Source organism: Drosophila kikkawai, chromosome 2L, assembly GCF_030179895.1.
Source record: "Drosophila kikkawai strain 14028-0561.14 chromosome 2L, DkikHiC1v2, whole genome shotgun sequence".
Classification (NCBI taxonomy): Eukaryota; Metazoa; Arthropoda; class Insecta; order Diptera; family Drosophilidae; genus Drosophila; species Drosophila kikkawai.
Window position 1 is genome coordinate 12,801,359 of NC_091728.1, and position 16,247 is coordinate 12,817,605.

At 45.1% G+C, this 16,247-nt stretch overlaps 4 protein-coding genes and 1 non-coding gene across 6 annotated transcripts; 3 read left to right on the top strand and 2 right to left on the bottom strand.

Annotated features, from left to right (window-relative positions):
- Positions 1 to 39: 39 nt before the first annotated feature.
- On the top strand, positions 40 to 5,235 carry mAcon1 (Mitochondrial aconitase 1). The gene is made up of 4 exons (XM_017176559.2): positions 40 to 178; positions 2,427 to 4,064; positions 4,128 to 4,631; positions 4,691 to 5,235. The coding sequence occupies exons 1-4, from the start codon at positions 146 to 148 to the stop codon at positions 4,877 to 4,879; spliced, it is 2,364 nt and encodes a 787-aa protein (XP_017032048.1). The 5' UTR covers positions 40 to 145; the 3' UTR covers positions 4,880 to 5,235.
- Positions 5,236 to 5,619: 384 nt separating this feature from the next.
- Positions 5,620 to 6,532, top strand: LOC108081405 (uncharacterized). Its single transcript, XM_017176564.3, has 2 exons — positions 5,620 to 6,180; positions 6,262 to 6,532. The coding sequence occupies exons 1-2, from the start codon at positions 5,758 to 5,760 to the stop codon at positions 6,490 to 6,492; spliced, it is 654 nt and encodes a 217-aa protein (XP_017032053.1). The 5' UTR covers positions 5,620 to 5,757; the 3' UTR covers positions 6,493 to 6,532.
- On the bottom strand, positions 6,488 to 15,331 carry bur (GMP synthase burgundy). 2 transcript variants are annotated; one of them, XM_070283539.1, is made up of 10 exons: positions 15,310 to 15,331; positions 10,066 to 10,173; positions 9,666 to 9,970; positions 9,119 to 9,419; positions 8,956 to 9,052; positions 8,399 to 8,768; positions 8,151 to 8,338; positions 7,686 to 8,092; positions 7,417 to 7,608; positions 6,488 to 7,350 (listed from the first exon to the last, which is right to left on the bottom strand). In XM_070283539.1, the coding sequence occupies exons 2-10, from the start codon at positions 10,153 to 10,155 to the stop codon at positions 7,249 to 7,251; spliced, it is 2,052 nt and encodes a 683-aa protein (XP_070139640.1). In that variant the 5' UTR covers positions 10,156 to 10,173; positions 15,310 to 15,331; the 3' UTR covers positions 6,488 to 7,248. The 2 variants fall into 2 exon arrangements, with proteins under 2 accessions (XP_070139640.1, XP_070139639.1); XM_070283538.1 differs by lacking the exon at positions 15,310 to 15,331 and adding an exon at positions 12,211 to 12,564.
- LOC121502517 (small Cajal body-specific RNA PsiU2-38.40.4) lies at positions 9,499 to 9,635 on the bottom strand. Its single transcript, XR_005991035.1, has one exon. It is a non-coding gene; the product is annotated as a small Cajal body-specific RNA PsiU2-38.40.4 (non-coding RNA).
- Positions 12,829 to 15,409, top strand: Mcm10 (minichromosome maintenance 10 homolog). Its single transcript, XM_017176597.3, has 2 exons — positions 12,829 to 14,153; positions 14,217 to 15,409. Exons 1-2 carry the CDS (start codon positions 12,974 to 12,976, stop codon positions 15,407 to 15,409), a joined length of 2,373 nt encoding a protein of 790 aa, XP_017032086.1. The 5' UTR covers positions 12,829 to 12,973.
- The last annotated feature ends 838 nt before the right edge of the window (positions 15,410 to 16,247 follow it).

The following is a 16,247-nucleotide window of genomic DNA, read 5'->3' on the forward strand; positions in this document are numbered from 1 at the left end:
GAGCCGAAGAACGGTAACACTGGCGCGACTTAAGTTTGTCGCATTAAAATCTTCCGGCTGAGAGGGCTGAAAATTTTGTTGCGCTAAATATCAATTCCATCGAGTGTCACACGTATTTGAGTATCGCCTAAAAAGGACGCGAACCATGGCTGCGAGACTGATGAGCGCCCAGGCACAGGTACGTTCCGTTCTGGAGCCAACCGCCCCCTCCGGTCGACCGAAAATCTACGAAAAAAAAACACTATATATAAACACTTGAAATCAAAGCTGTGCTGTGACCCCCTGATAAAGACTGGAACACTGCGAAAAAATACGCGAAAAATTAATTGCAATCCATTTGGAGATTTTAAGCAATTAGCAAAGGAAGTTGGACAGCGAAGAGTCGCGAATTTTTTGCGCACAGCGCTTTTCTAACCTAAAAACGAAATCAAAAGTTGTTAGGTAACCGAGTGTACGTACGTTGTGATTGTGATTCTCGGCTCCCGCCTCAGGCTGCGGCGCCTGCCCCCCGCATCCAGGGCAGAGATCTGGAGCATCCGCGAAATGGGGAGCTTGCAGCAATTAGCAGCGATTCGCCGCGGTCCGGATGCACTGGCCATTTACATAAGCAGTTATTTAACCAGGAGTCCCTAGCATATATCTTCTGGGGGCAGCAGCAGCTCCGTCTTATCTGTGACAGGCCTACTTACATACACTCCTCCGATAGTGGTCCGTACTAAATTATAGCTTAAATTAATGCCGTTCTCCAGCTCCCACATCACGCGCACAGGTGGGGGCAGCAGCGAGGAGCGTGCATTGCCCCTCGTCGAGTGGGGGCATTTCCACGGCCAGAAGGCTTCACTGTACTGTGTACTCGCCAACTTGCCAACAAGTTAATGACCTATTTGACGTAATTGTTCTCTCTTGCCTCTTGTTTGCCTGCGTCACGTGGCTCTGGTTAATTCGAAGGCATTGCTGCGGCTGCAGTTATAAACAAATTTGTAATTTATTGCTATTTAAGGGGACTTAAAGCGGGCATTATCTATGCAAAAACTATTTAGCTTTTCACAGCTGTTTTACCTTATAAATATTATTGCCAAGTTCTCGAATAATTGTTTATTTGTCGTTTTTTTTAATGCAGATAAATACTTTTTGCGGTAGTACAAACTGTCATATATTTTTAATACCAGGGAAATTGCAAATATTCAAGAAATACATTTTATAAAATTTTTTACGATTATTAATTAATTGTAGAAAATATGAGTTTTTCAGATAACTAAAAAAAAGAGAGTATACATTTTTAAAATACCCTTAAAAAATAAATATATTTATTGTGACTTTTTTTTATTTATTAAAATCTTCAAAAAAAAAATTCCATAGCTTCTGTTAACGGTCATAAATTCCTAAGAATAATCTAAATCTAATCTCTATTTATATATAAAACTTTTAGTTGTTTTACGAATTGAATTATGAACTTATTTTATTGAGAGTTCACAAACTAAGTTCCAGTAAATTAAAAAAAAAAAAATAGCAAATGAGACCTGAGTCCATGAAATTTCCATAAGATCCCTAAATATTTCTAGAATTTCAAGAAAAAGAAAACAAACTGATAAAGAGAGACAACCTCCCAGATAGATACTTAAAATTAAGTAGCTAAGGTTTATGGCTCCCAAAATAAAACACTCGCTTACCAAGTGCACGTTGTCAAAAGTTTTATTTTTGTTGTTTTCGTATAATATCTTTAAAAATAGAAATCTGTATAAAACCAAGATAACACAGAAGTGTAAGCTATGAAGTTTATAACTAGGAAAATCACCAAACAAAAAATCATATGAACTAATTTTTTGCAGTACTTAGATTAATCATCAAAGTATATTTTGATTTTTAGTCCAACCTTTAATCTCTGCTTTTTTTGTACGAATCGTCATCATCTTCTAAATATCACTGCTAATTGAGATTTGTACATTTCCTGATAAAGCAGCTCCAATCTAATTAAAGTCGAGAGGGCCCGTGACATGATAATCAAGTGTTTTTATTACGGCTGCCAAACAATCGAATCAATCAAATCAGCAGGAGAACGGTCTGTCCTCCAGACAAATATTTTTGAACTGATAAACATAATTGGAAGAAATTAGGGAGACTTTACTGTACCTTTCATGACGATTAAATTATGTTCTCTGACAAAGTGCTAATTGCTTGATCTTGATTTGTTTGTTCTGACATTGAAAGGGGAATAATATGTAATAAATTGGGAGGAAACCTAATGCGCTGAATTCGATATATAAAATGATAGTTTAACGTTCCAATATGAGCGACATTATAATGAATTACTTTTGCAAAAGAAGTCGAAGATTAAAAGTCTTTACCTCCTTATATAATTAAAATTTGAATTACGTAAATGTTAAACATTTTTTTGGAATGTGTTTTATAATTCTCTCCCCTTTCAGGTGTGCCGATTGGGCAAGCATGTGGTGGCCGATGGCCCAGTGGTTCGCCAGTTCCACGCCTCCTGCTACACCGCCTCCAAGGTGGCGCTGTCCAAGTTCGACTCGGACGTATTCCTGCCGTACGAGAAGCTGAACAAGCGCCTGGATGTGGTCCGTGGTCGCCTCAACCGGCCACTGACTCTCTCCGAGAAGGTGCTGTACTCGCATCTGGACGATCCGGCCAACCAGGACATCGTGCGCGGCACATCCTATCTGCGTCTGCGTCCCGATCGCGTGGCTATGCAGGATGCCACCGCCCAGATGGCCCTGCTGCAGTTCATCTCCTCCGGCCTGAAGAAGGTGGCTGTGCCGTCGACGGTGCACTGCGACCATTTGATCGAGGCCCAGGTCGGTGGACCCAAGGATTTGGCTCGTGCCAAGGACCTGAACAGGGAGGTGTACGACTTTTTGGCCAGCACCTGCGCCAAGTACGGTCTGGGCTTCTGGAAGCCCGGCAGCGGCATCATCCATCAGATTATTCTGGAGAATTATGCCTTCCCCGGCCTGCTGATGATCGGCACTGATTCTCACACGCCCAATGGCGGTGGTTTGGGTGGCCTGTGCATCGGTGTCGGTGGCGCTGACGCCGTCGACGTCATGGCTGACATTCCCTGGGAGCTGAAGTGTCCCAAGGTGATTGGTGTCAATCTCACCGGCAAGATCAGCGGCTGGACCTCGCCCAAGGATGTGATCCTGAAGGTAGCCGATATCCTCACTGTCAAGGGAGGCACCGGCGCCATCATCGAGTACCACGGCAAGGGCGTTGACTCCATCTCCTGCACAGGCATGGCCACCATTTGCAACATGGGTGCTGAGATCGGTGCCACCACCTCGCTGTTCCCCTTCAACCAGCGCATGGCCGACTACCTGAAGTCCACCGGACGCGGTGCCATCGCCTCTGAGGCTCAGAAGTACCAGGGCAAGGTCCTGTCCGCCGACAAGAACTGCGAGTACGATGAACTGATTGAGATCAACCTGGATACCCTGGAGCCCCATGTCAACGGACCCTTCACTCCCGATCTGGCCCATCCCATCAGCAAGCTGGGCGACAACTCCAAGAAGAACGGCTATCCCCTGGACATTCGCGTGGGTCTGATTGGCTCCTGCACGAACTCGTCGTACGAGGACATGGGTCGCTGTGCCAGCATCGCCAAGGATGCCATGAGCCACGGCCTGAAGTCGAAGATCCCCTTCAACGTGACCCCCGGATCGGAGCAGATCCGTGCCACCATTGAGCGTGATGGCATCTCGGAGGTGTTTGACAAATTCGGCGGCACTGTGCTGGCCAACGCCTGCGGTCCTTGCATTGGACAGTGGGATCGCCAGGATGTGAAGAAGGGCGACAAAAACACCATTGTCACCTCGTACAATCGTAACTTCACCGGCAGGAACGATGCCAACCCGGCCACCCATTGCTTCGTCACCAGCCCCGAGCTGGTCACCGCCCTGTCCATCGCCGGTCGTTTGGACTTTAACCCCCTGACTGACGAGCTCACCGGCTCCGATGGCAAGAAGTTCAAGCTGAAGGCTCCCTTCGGTGATGAGCTGCCCGCCAAGGGCTTCGATCCCGGCCAGGACACCTATGCCGCTCCCCCCGCAGTGAGTTATCACTTTTTTCTCTTAAGTTTGTATCGTACTTATTTCCTATTTCTTTTCCCCTAGTCTGGTGAAAATGTCAAGGTTGCTGTGGATCCCAAGTCGCAGCGCCTGCAGCTGCTGGAGCCTTTCGACAAGTGGAACGGCCAGGATCTGACCGATCTGACCGTGCTGATCAAGGTGAAGGGCAAGTGCACCACCGATCACATCTCCGCTGCTGGACCCTGGCTGAAGTACCGTGGACATTTGGACAACATCTCCAACAACATGTTCATCGGTGCCACCAACTACGAGAACAATGAGATGAACAACATTAAGAACCAGCGCAATGGCTCCTGGGGTGGTGTTCCCGACGTGGCCCGCGACTACAAGGCCAACGGCATCAAGTGGGTGGCCGTCGGCGACGACAACTACGGCGAGGGCTCGTCCCGCGAGCATGCCGCCCTGGAGCCCCGTCATCTGGGTGGCCGCGCCATCATTGTCAAGTCCTTTGCCCGTATCCACGAGACCAACCTGAAGAAGCAGGGTATGCTGCCTCTGACCTTTGCCAATCCCGCTGACTACGATAAGGTATGTTTTGTAGAGTTTAAAAGAAAGCAAACTTATTTATAAATTCAATTAATTGACAGATCCAACCCACGAGCAAGATCTCCCTGCTCAACCTGAAGTCCCTGGCACCCGGCAAGCCCGTGGAATGCGAGGTGAAGAACGGCGACAAGGTCGAGAAGATCAAGCTGAACCACACCCTCAACGACCTGCAGATTGGCTGGTTCAAGGCTGGCAGCGCCCTTAACCGCATGAAGGAGCTGGCCCAGTAAGCGTGGCTACTTAAGAACCCTCTGTCCCAGCAGAGACCCACACTCACACTCAACGCAAGCAATCGAGTTTATGGTATTGTTATTCAATTTTTTTGCAAATTGTTTTGATATTTTTCTTTTGAGTAAACCGAAAAGTGTGACGTTCTTGTTTTTTCGAAAGTGTAACCGCGAGCGATGGCGAGAATTTGTAAAAGTTTTTATATATACCTATAATTATACACACAACATTATTATTTTTAATTCTTGCTATATACTTGTTCTTTGCGAATTTGTCCTGAAAGCTCGGCAGATTGCCTCGACGATGATGATAAAAAGATGATGATTAAAAGCGAATAAAACTCAAAGTGTAATATGTATTTAAACGATTCTTTTATTTACACAAAGACAACCTTAAAGCGGACAATAAGAGCCACATCTCTCAATACATCCCCATGTCCCCCTTTATTTTCACATTGATTATCTTAATTGTATCAATTATAAGATGTAAGCCACTAACAGCGAGTTGATATTATAATTGTATTATTATGTAGTGGAAAATAAAGCATAATATCAATTAGCCGGGGAATTGTTTTGGTATCAGGATGGAGAATAATTGATGTCTGCTCTGTTTTTTTATTTTTACTTATATGCTGGCCTGAACAGGATGCGCTAAAGATGTCCTTAAGACTAGCTACGATTATAAGTTACTTTGCGTAAAAACGCTACTGGGAGTTGTTACACTCTGACGTTATACCCAGTTACTTTACTTCACCTTTGAATGAGTAAAATTGTAATGTCAACGGAAATTGAAATTATTTGTTAAAATTACTTATATAAATCTGTAATTCACTTATTTTTATGCTAAAATTTCAGTAAACCAAAATTACAAAAATAGCACAATGAATTACGGAAAGCCTAGCACAACATCTTTAACATTTGTCACAGACTCTGAGGTTAGCGAGACGTCATCAAGTGACAGCGGCGTTTTGTTCAATCCCAGTCGTAGGCTTATGAGAAGTGCTAAAGTAAAACGAAAGTTGATAGCCCTCTATGCCGACCACAGATGCTTGTGGAATGAGTGTCACAAGGACTTTTTCAATTTCGGTCACAAGGCCAACATTTGGGGGGCAATCGCTGCTGAAATGAAAGCCGATTCACCGCCGGATTTCTGGAAGCATCAGATGCACAGGTTGCGCTATAAAGTCGACCTGGAACGTGTCAAAGAGCAGAAGGCCAAGTCTATGGGTGAAGATTTCGAGTCTAAGCTGTTCTATAAGGATCAATTGAATTTCCTGAATCACATATTTTCTCGAGAAAAAGTTGTAAGTTGTAATGATTATAAATTATTAACATTTCATTAATTTATTTCCCTTTTAATGTAACTCTTTAAATTCCCCAACTAGCAACTGGCCCCCACCTCGGATGTTTCTCTGGAAAAACTTCCTTCGAGGCCTAAGGTAACCATTAAGGAAAAGCCCAAATGTAAAGCTAAATTCTGTGAAAAGATGGCCTCGCTTGATGTTTTGAGGAATCATCATTGCAGCAACTTGATTCTGTCGCATGAATCCTTCAAGAAGATGCAAAAGATTACCAGCGGAGTGGAGAAGGCAAAGCCGAAAACGAAACACGTTTAAATAGCTTTTTCGTTTTATTACATTTCTTGTATCATCATAATCGCTTTGTTTTTTTCCTGGTTGCATGCCATTCTTTAAATATAGACGTTTTTTTTTTATATAACAATTCATAATTTTAGCTTAGAATATTTTTGTTTCGTACTCTTACAATCTTTTTTTTTTTTTGCTTATGCCATTTGCCGGTACACACACTCCTCTGCTCCTCTATACAATTTTCAGAATTGATTTTGTTTTGCAATTATTTAATATATCTGTATCTGTATATAATATATATATAATTTTTTATTTATATGTATAACTAAAAAATGCGTAAAATAATTGTTGTTTTTCTTGTTGTTGGTTACGTGTTTGGGTGTGTGTGTGCACATTCCTTTTCACAAAAGGAACAAAACATGAAAATGTACATAATGTATTATTATAATTGTTATTTTTATCGAGGCAAATTGTTTGCCACGGTTTAATTTCGCTTTAATTACACAGACACGATCGATATTACATGAACCTGAATTTATTTTCAATCTTTTTCATCGCGAAGTGGCACTCTCCTCCCTCCTCTAGTTGTGTATCTCAATTGCTCTCGTTTTACGTGTCTCTTTAGAAGGCAGGAGCAGCTGCGCTTGGCCCCCGAGAAGGCTAGGATCGTTCCATCGATCGGCTCTCGAGCGCCCGCCGCTTAATGGTTGGTTGCTTGATTATTGTTTGTCCCTCGTCTACTGCTATGAAATGGCTGTTGAAAGTTGGTTTGGCTTTAACGCATCATTCCCACTCGGTGGTGCCCGGCGGCTTGGCTGTCAAGTCGTACAGGACCCTCGAGATTCCATCCAGCTTGGATATATCGCGCACAATTTGATTAAGGACCTGTCCAGGGGGAGAGGGAAATTAATGAATAAAATAAACCTATTCAAAGCTCGTGGATACACTCACTTGCAATGGCAGTTGCACGGAGCCGGGCTCAGCGGGTACTCCCGTCATGAAATCATTCGTGATGAATGGACGCAGCACCACAGATCTTCTGCAGGAGGGCGTGCGATTGATGGGATCACGATCAAAGTGCACGGGTATGAGAACGACAGGCATCTGTGAGATTTTTCGATACAGTCCAGCTTGCATGATGATCTACAAATAAAAAAGGTAACGATTAGTCAAAATCCTTTACTTTAGGATCTAAAGACCCTCTATAGAGATAATCTCACCTCATTGGCAATGGCATCGGCTTGCCGTAGCTGCGCCAACACCACCGTATTAAGGGTGGTGTGCGTAATATCCGTCACCAGATACTGCACGGGTTCGCCAAAGATGTAGCATACCCGGTTCACATTATGCAGGATGCGTGGTATGATCTTGGCTAGGAAGAGCAGATCCTGCCAGTTGGGCTCCTGACTGGTGGACAGACCCACCACGTAGCTGTAGCTTCGCTTGTCGCCCTGCACCCCCACCGATCGGATGGGCAGCAGGGTGGCCTGGATCTGTGAGTTGGCAGAGATTCGCAGCAGATCCTTTTGCTCCGACTCGCTGGTGGCGCCCGTTACCCGGTTGATCAGAGCATGGTTCTTCTGCAGCTTATTTTTGTAATCCACAATCACCCGTACAATGACCTGAAGTAATCTTTTTTTTTTAGATTTTGAAATTATGGTTATTCTTTGGTTAACTTGCCTGAGTCTCCGAGTAATCCTTTTCCATGTAAGCCTCCTCGGCGCAGAGTACGCGTATGGCCAGCCCGGGACCGGGGAAGGGCTGTCGCTCCACCAGCTCTGGCGGCAGACCCAGATCGTTGCCCAGATCGCGCACCTCATCCTTGTGGAAGTCGCACAGTGGCTCAACAACACGTCCTGCATTCCGGAGTTCCCTTTTTTGAATAATTTCAAGTGAGTTAATTACTTGAAAATATTTTAATTTAAATTATTACCTAATCAGATCCGTGTCATTATGATGCGTTTTGATTGTTTCTGCATTCGTGCTAACCATATTCGAAGCAGACTCAATCAAATCTGGCCGGAGTGTGCCCTGGGCAAGTAGCACCTCCTCGGGCTTTAGTTTCAGTTCGGCCACCACATCATTGGTCACCTTGACGAATATATCACCGATTATCTTGCGCTTCTCCTCCGGATTGTAAGTCTGACAGAGCATGGGCGTCTCCACCACCGAGTATTGGCCGGGCCGCTTCACCTGCGTCGTGCCCTTGAGGAACGTATAGCCTTCCTTGCGAACGATCAGCTCGATACCAATATCGCGCAGCGAACGCTCCACCTTTTCACTTTCGTTCTGGCGCATGAAACCTGTGAATATAATTTGAGTTTAATCAAATGTCTTTAAAGAAAAACCTTATAGATAAATTTGCCTCAAATTTCAATTTCAAGCGATTAAAAACCGACATAACAAGAAGGGAAACCTTTTTCTAATTTGTGAACTAGCAATAAACTACATTAATTAATTGAAGATTCAATTTATCCCATTAATTCATACCATTATCTACATGCACGGCAATTATCTGATTAGGATACAGGGCACGGCGTAGCAAGGCTGCACAGACACTCGAATCCACGCCCCCGCTGACCAGCAGCTACAAAAAGGGTATAGATTTAGATATGCAACTCTATGTGGAGTTGAAATGCCATTTTCTACTCACCAACACCTTATTTGTGCCCACTTTCTCTCGGATATACCGTATGCACTCCTCCTTCCGGCTGCCCATGGTGAAGTTGGGCGTAAGTTCGCAGATCTCGTACAGGAAATTCGATAGCATCTGTTTGCCATTGATGGTGAGATCGACCTCCGGATGGAACTGGACGCCATAGATGCGCAATACCTCGTTGTAAATGGTTGTAACGATGCGATTCGTTGACCAGCCACCAACTTTCAGCTTCTCGCCCACCCGCTCCACGCTATCACCGTGAGTTAGCAGTACGGATTGTGTGCGACTGAGGCGACTGTGGGAAGAAACGATAAAGATTATCATCAGAAACTTTCAATAAAGATCATAAGACACAGGGAAGGATATGTTATATGATATGTTAAACCACGTGTAGATCAGTTTATAGACTTTAACCAAACTGAACTGTTCTTGGTTATGAGATTTCTCTGGCAGCATTGTATCAGCGCTTAACTAGACTCAATTAACTCAAGCACTTTCTTGTTGCTGCCACCACTAAATACTATATTCTCCTGGTGCTCACCTGAACAGTGGACACGACGTCTCAATCTCAATGTTCTGTTGGCCATCCTCCCGCACATCCGTCTTGAGCACTGTGCCTCCGAACTCTTTGTTGATCAGCTGCATGCCATAGCAGATGCCCAGCATGGGTATTTTCAATTTGAACAGATCGGGATCGTAGCTGGGCGCATCATCGGCGTAAACGGAATTGGGGCCGCCGGATATGATGATACCGCGATAGCCATTGTTGCGTATCGTGGCCGCTGGCGTGTCCAGTGGCAGGATGTCCGATTCCACAAGCAGCTCTCGGACCTTGCGATCGATAACCTGGGATGAAGACCATCGAGATTAGTACAAGATCATTGAAGCATTTATATTCAGGAGAGTTTGGTGGTAATTATAAAAATATGCAATGAGCTCACCTTGCCGTACTGTGCTCCCGCATCGAGTATAACAACCTTATCATGCCGCAGGCCGTTCTCCGCTGTGCCCAGAAATATGTTTGAGTTCATTTCTTTATCGTTGCAGCACTGCAAAAAGAGCAAAATGTTGAGTGTGTCAGTGTGAGCTTCTGGTTGGTAATTGCCAAAACAAAGACTGAATCTCGACTGGCTTGCTGGGGTCGCCTCTATCGCTTATTTATGCTCCAATTGTGGCTGCTGCTGCAATTGAATCTAAAGACACAAGGCTAAAAGCTGACTGGGCTGGGCTGGGAGGAGGTGGGGAAAAATTGGAGGTTACGCTAAGGGTTCTTGGTGGGATTAGTGTAGGGGGTAGAGTGGCTCACATACCGGCAATATCTTGTGGAGCACTCGCAGAAACATTCAACATGCAGCGGGCCCTGGAGGACGCTCTACGGTAGACAACAAACATTGGCAAACAATTTTCCGTCACAGAACGTTGAAATGTGTGGTTCAGCAATGGGTGGGAAAGTGGAAAAGTATAAAGAAAACTCCAATGCGAAAAATACAAGCGAGCAAGCGAAAAAAAGCAAGGCCAAAAACAGGCGACGCCTACGAAAAATGAGTTGAGATTGTGTGGTGACGGCGATTGTGATTTGTATACACTAGAGGTTTACGCCGATGGTTAAAGGCATCGGCGGCGGCGTAGAGGTCAAAATGACTCGGCGGCGGCGGCGTAGTAGTCAGAAAGAACCGGCGGCGGCGGCGCGTCAAATAAGGCAAAAAGGCCATTTTAATGAGTTATTTTTTTTTTTTTAAGTTTTATAAAGAACAATGACACTGAAGGCCGCGCTGAAGCTGCGCCGATGCCGCACCAGCGGCGCGCCGCGGCGCGCCGTTATTTTCATAATTTGGCGGCGGCGCGTCAAATAAGGCAAAAATCGGCGGCGGCGGCGGCGTGGCGCGGCGGCGTATATGTCTAGTATACACTTGCAAAAGGTTGGTAAGGATTTGGCAAGACGTTTGGCAATGGAGAAAGAAATATTTCCATTTGATTTATACAAAATTCTTAACTGGATTTAACCGCGTTTTCGTGACAACAAAAATACATTTTAAGGTAAAACAGGGTTTCTACAGTCAGGTAATGACATATCTCTTAAATTAACTAATAGAACCTATAAGATTGTTTAATATGAATCTCAAACTTTGTTTATTATATAATAGTTATTATTACTATATCACGCCTAAGAAAGGGTATTAGAATCTTCGTCTAACTGAATTAGACCTGTATTTTCGTACATATTTCGTATATTATAAAATACAATTTGCGATGAAAGGGGAATGCCGATGGGGAAGAAGAAGGAGAAGGCGTGTGGGGTGGGGGGCTGCCGGCTACTGACCGCCAGATGACAGGCGAAAATGCAGAAAAGAGCGTAAGCAGCGTAACGGCAAATGAGAGTGAGAGCGGCTAGAGAGCGTAGAAAGAAGAGAAGTGCGTAACGTACGATAAACGAAAACAGAGAAAGCAAATAGAGAAGAGGAAACAAGAAAATGCACAAGGAAAATGACACAAAAATAAACAACAACAAAAAACGGCCAAAGACATCAAAAAACACACACAAACGCCTTGGCAACTCTGCAAGTTTTCTTAGATTTTTCACAACGAGCAAAACGAGGCGACTCCCGGGGTTAAGGGTGCATTAGGTCACCGATGCAATGCGAAGCCTGTGATGTAAGCTGCACGCTGCCACTCCTCCTCTGCTCCATCCCGCCCCCTTGCCTTATCTTTTGATAACAAGCCAGAGGTTATCAGGGCAACAACAACAATAATAATAACGGAGGGCCTCCTCGTGGTGTGCTTGTAACCCAATACATAGGCAATAAAAAGCCACAATACACCGACGAAACACACACACATACACCAATACACGTGGAGCCGCCTGCAAGCGGCGCTTATAACCACAAAATGGCCACGAGATGCGAAATGTTTGCAAAATAAATCAGCGAAAATTGCAAAAATGCGGTTAAAGCCGTTAAATATTCGCACACAACAACTAAGAATGGAGTGAGCGGTGGGGTGGTGCAATGCGGTGTGGGTGGCGGTGCTGCTGCGCCGCCTGGCCGAGTCCAGAGATCTCCGCCAGATCTCCCATCGTCCTGTCTTACCTGCTCTCTGCTCTGTGGCCTGGCAGGCGGTTCCAGAGGTGGGCGGGGCGCGGGCGGAAAACTTTAGGCTTAAACACTAGTGCGCGATCCGTTGTTGGCGGTCGTCGTCCCCCGGGCGCTCCTCTCTCTTCACACACTCTTTTCCTCTTTCTTCGGCTGCTGCCTCTACTGCTTTTCAGCTTTTCCGCGGCTGCTTGGCAATGCAGGCTACTTTTTGCACCACGATTTTTCACACTCTTGTTCGGCCCCTTAAACGGCTGCTATTTGGCAGCTTTCGGGCTCTTTTATTTCCTTTTTTGCAATTTTTTCGTGAATTAAAGCCGAAAGATGACTTATTGACGAGCAGTATGACCGGAACTTGGAAGCGAAAATATGTGGGTTGCGGCTAAATGAAAAAATACGGAAGTGTGAATGGAAAGTCAAAAAATACCAAAACGATATATCGGCTAGATATTTTTTTGTATGACTAATTAAAATAAAAGATAAATGTTAAAAAACAAATTAAATCATGCATAATTTCGACACCTAAATTATGTTATAAATTTGTGCATTATATTTAAAAAACACAAACTTTCTAGAGCAGATACGAACTGCCCTCTCCAGCAGGTCAGTGTTGGTTATTTCTGTTAGGTGGCCGTTTTGTAGAACTGAATTAATGCGGTCACACTCAGCCCGCCAAAAGTGATTTGTGTCCGCGGATTTAGGAAAACTCGTTGGAAAAACTTATTAAAACGCGTGAAAAACCCAAAGCAAAGTCGATTCGATGAGTCCTACAAATGCGTCGCAGCCAGATCTCAGCATAGACGAAGAAGACGAGATTCTGGCCCTGGAGAAACTGCTGGGCGCAGCGGAAGACGAAAATGCAAGCGCAGCGAACACGGAAACCCCGAAAATACCCACTTTGGCCAACGCAGTACCCAAACTGCGGGAAGACAGCAGCTTCGCGGATGCCTTTAGTTATGAGAAAACAGTTCAACCCGCGAAGAAACCCATTAAGGATGATAAAGTACGCACAAAGGAGCCGGAGCTGGACTCGTCCGATGACGAGGAAGTCAAGAACTTCCTGGAGCGCAAGTACAATGAGTACGGAAGTGACATCAACCAGAGCCTTAAGCAGAAGCGGGAAAACGCCCACGAGTCCCGGGTGGCCAGGGAGGTGGATCAGGCCTTGAAGGCGAGTAGCTCCAAGCTTGTTACCTCCACACCACAGCCGCCGCTGAAGAATCCCCACAATCCCATAAAGCGCCAGTCCGTGGTGAGCAGCTCGTTTCAGAGGCCACCCACAGCTGCTGCTGCCGTGGCTTCCTCATCCCAGCCAAGTGCTCCCGCTTCCGCTGTTTACACGGATCCGGTTTTCGGCTTGCGCATGATTAATCCCTTGATCTCGAGCTCTCTGCTCCAGGAGCGCATGGCTGGCAGGAAATCGGTGCCCTTTGCTGGTGTGGCCTTTCACATTGAACGCGGTGACTTGGCAAAAGATTGGGTCATTGCGGGAGCTCTCGTCTCCAAGAGTCCCGTGAAAAACACCAAGAAGGGCGATGCCTTCTCAACATGGAAACTGTCCGATCTGCGCGGCGAAATCAAGACCATATCGATATTCCTCTTTAGGGAGGCTCACAAATCGCTGTGGAAGACGGCGGAGGGCATGTGCTTGGCAGTATTGAATCCCTCGGTTTTTGAGCGGAAAGCCGGTAGCTCCGATGTGGCTTGCCTCTCCATAGACACCTCCCAGAAAGTGATGATCCTGGGACAGAGCAAAGATCTGGGCACCTGTCGGGCCACAAAAAAGAACGGAGATAAGTGCACATCGGTGGTCAATGCCACAGACTGCGACTTTTGTGTGTTCCATGTCAAGCAGGAGTACGGCAAGATGTCCCGCCGCTCCGAGCTGCAGTCAGCCACGGCTGGACGTGGCCTCAATGAGCTTAGGAATAAAGTGTTGGGTGAGTGTTTAAAAGTTATCTTTTTAATACTCTTGAAATTTATAATTTATCTTTTAAAAATAGGTAAAAATGAAGTCTTCTATGGCGGCCAAGCCTTCACCGCTGTGCCGGCCAAGAAAAGCGCCAAGCTGATCAACAAGGAACGCGATCGTTTGAGCAAACTGGCTGGCTACGATGTCTCGCCGTTTGCCCATGCGGTTGATCATGCCTCAAAGCCAAAGACAGCAGAGATGCAACAAGTTCCATATGCCGAGCGAACTGGACCCATTTCCCGCTTGGCCGGAGGTGTGGAGGCTTCCAGTAAGCAGCGCTACCAAGATCTAGAGCGTTTGCGTTTGCTAAAAGCGGAGAATGAGCGTTTTGAAAAGGAAAAGGCGGCCAAGGGTCAGGTTCTAGGTGGAGGACCCAGTACGAGTGGATCTCCCAACCGGACTACGCCCAGCAGAGCCGCGCCCAGCACCCCCACCACTCCCATTACTCCCGTGCCGGATAAGTTCAAGAATCGCGGTTTCTCCTTCGACGCCAGCCTGACGCCCAAGCTCTCCGGCAGCGAAAACTTTTCCTTCGAGATCAATGTGGGCCCCAGGCAGGCGGCGAGTGCCAAAATAAAGGCAGCAGCGCTGCTAAAAAAAAAGCCACTCGAGAAAGTCAATCCCAACTCTACAAGGGGCACGGAATCGGGCAAAAGACGGGCCATCGATGAGCTCAATGAGAAGTTCTCCAGCAGCGCCAAACGCCAGAGGATCGAGGAGGAGGATCGCGAACTAATGCGTAAGTCTCGCATCGAAAAGATTATGGCAGCCACCTCAACGCACACGAATCTTGTGGAGATGCGAGAGCGCGAGGCGCAGGAGGAGTACTTCAACAAGCTGGAACGCAAGGAGGCCATGGAGGAGAAGATGCTGAGCACCTACAAGATGCCCTGCAAGGCTGTCATCTGTCAGGTGTGCAAATACACCGCCTTCTCGGCCGCCGATCGTTGCAAGGAGGAGAAACATCCCCTAAAGGTGGTCGATGCCGAGAAGCGTTTCTTCCAGTGCAAAGATTGTGGCAATCGTACGGCAACAGTATTTAAACTACCCAAACAGAGCTGCAAGAACTGCAAGGGTTCCAAATGGGAACGGGCGGCCATGATACGCGAAAAGAAAGTGCTTACCGGTCGCGAGTCATTGTCCGTGCGCGGTGACGAAGAGTGCTTCCTGGGCAGCGTTGCCAGCAGTGCCAATCTTAATCTTTTGGTTCCCGACGAGGAATAATCTAGGCAAGACTTTGACTATTACTTTTTAATATTTATGTGTATTTTATGTATTTTAAAGTTTATTAGCAAATATTTACAGTCTGTTTTTGATGGCTATTTGGCATAAATAATTAAGTACAAGGCTTTCTTTATCTAAATATAAGTTTTGTGCCTATGAGAGATTGTTGGTGCGGGCTATAAATATATAAGAGATGTACCAGGTGTACGCCTTAATGATTGTGAAGGTCCTTTTAATAAATTTGATACCTTAGACTTGTGGCTGAATGCCGAAATCAATGACTTTCTGGAATGAACTCTGGGAATGCTTAATGAATTTTTAAAAATTATAAATAAACTCGGAATGTTTAATGAAAATTTAAAAAATTTTAATGAATACTGGGAATGTTTAATGAAGTTCTAAAAATTATAAATGAACTATGGGAATGATTAAATAAAGTTTTAAAAATAATAAATAAACTCTGAGAATGCCTAATGAAGTTTATAAAATTATAAATCACACTTAGCTGGTCATGAGTGCTTAGTTTCTTAGTTCTACATATAATATTTTATCAAATATATTTTTTAATAAAACCTTTTAGCAAGCAGGCACTATCTTGAAGCTCTTTTGGAAGCTTAAGTATACATATATAGCAAAGGCTTGAATATACATATGTATAAAATATGGAGAATGTATGTTATGTTTTGTACAAAACTTATTTTTTCCTACAACTAACCTAGGCAAGTCGAGGGTTTTATATATTTTTATGGTAAAATTATGCTTTCTTTGGTTAATTCTTTCTCTAAATATTGGGTTATATTCGAAGTCGCATTCGATTCGTTTAGAATCCCTTATTTTT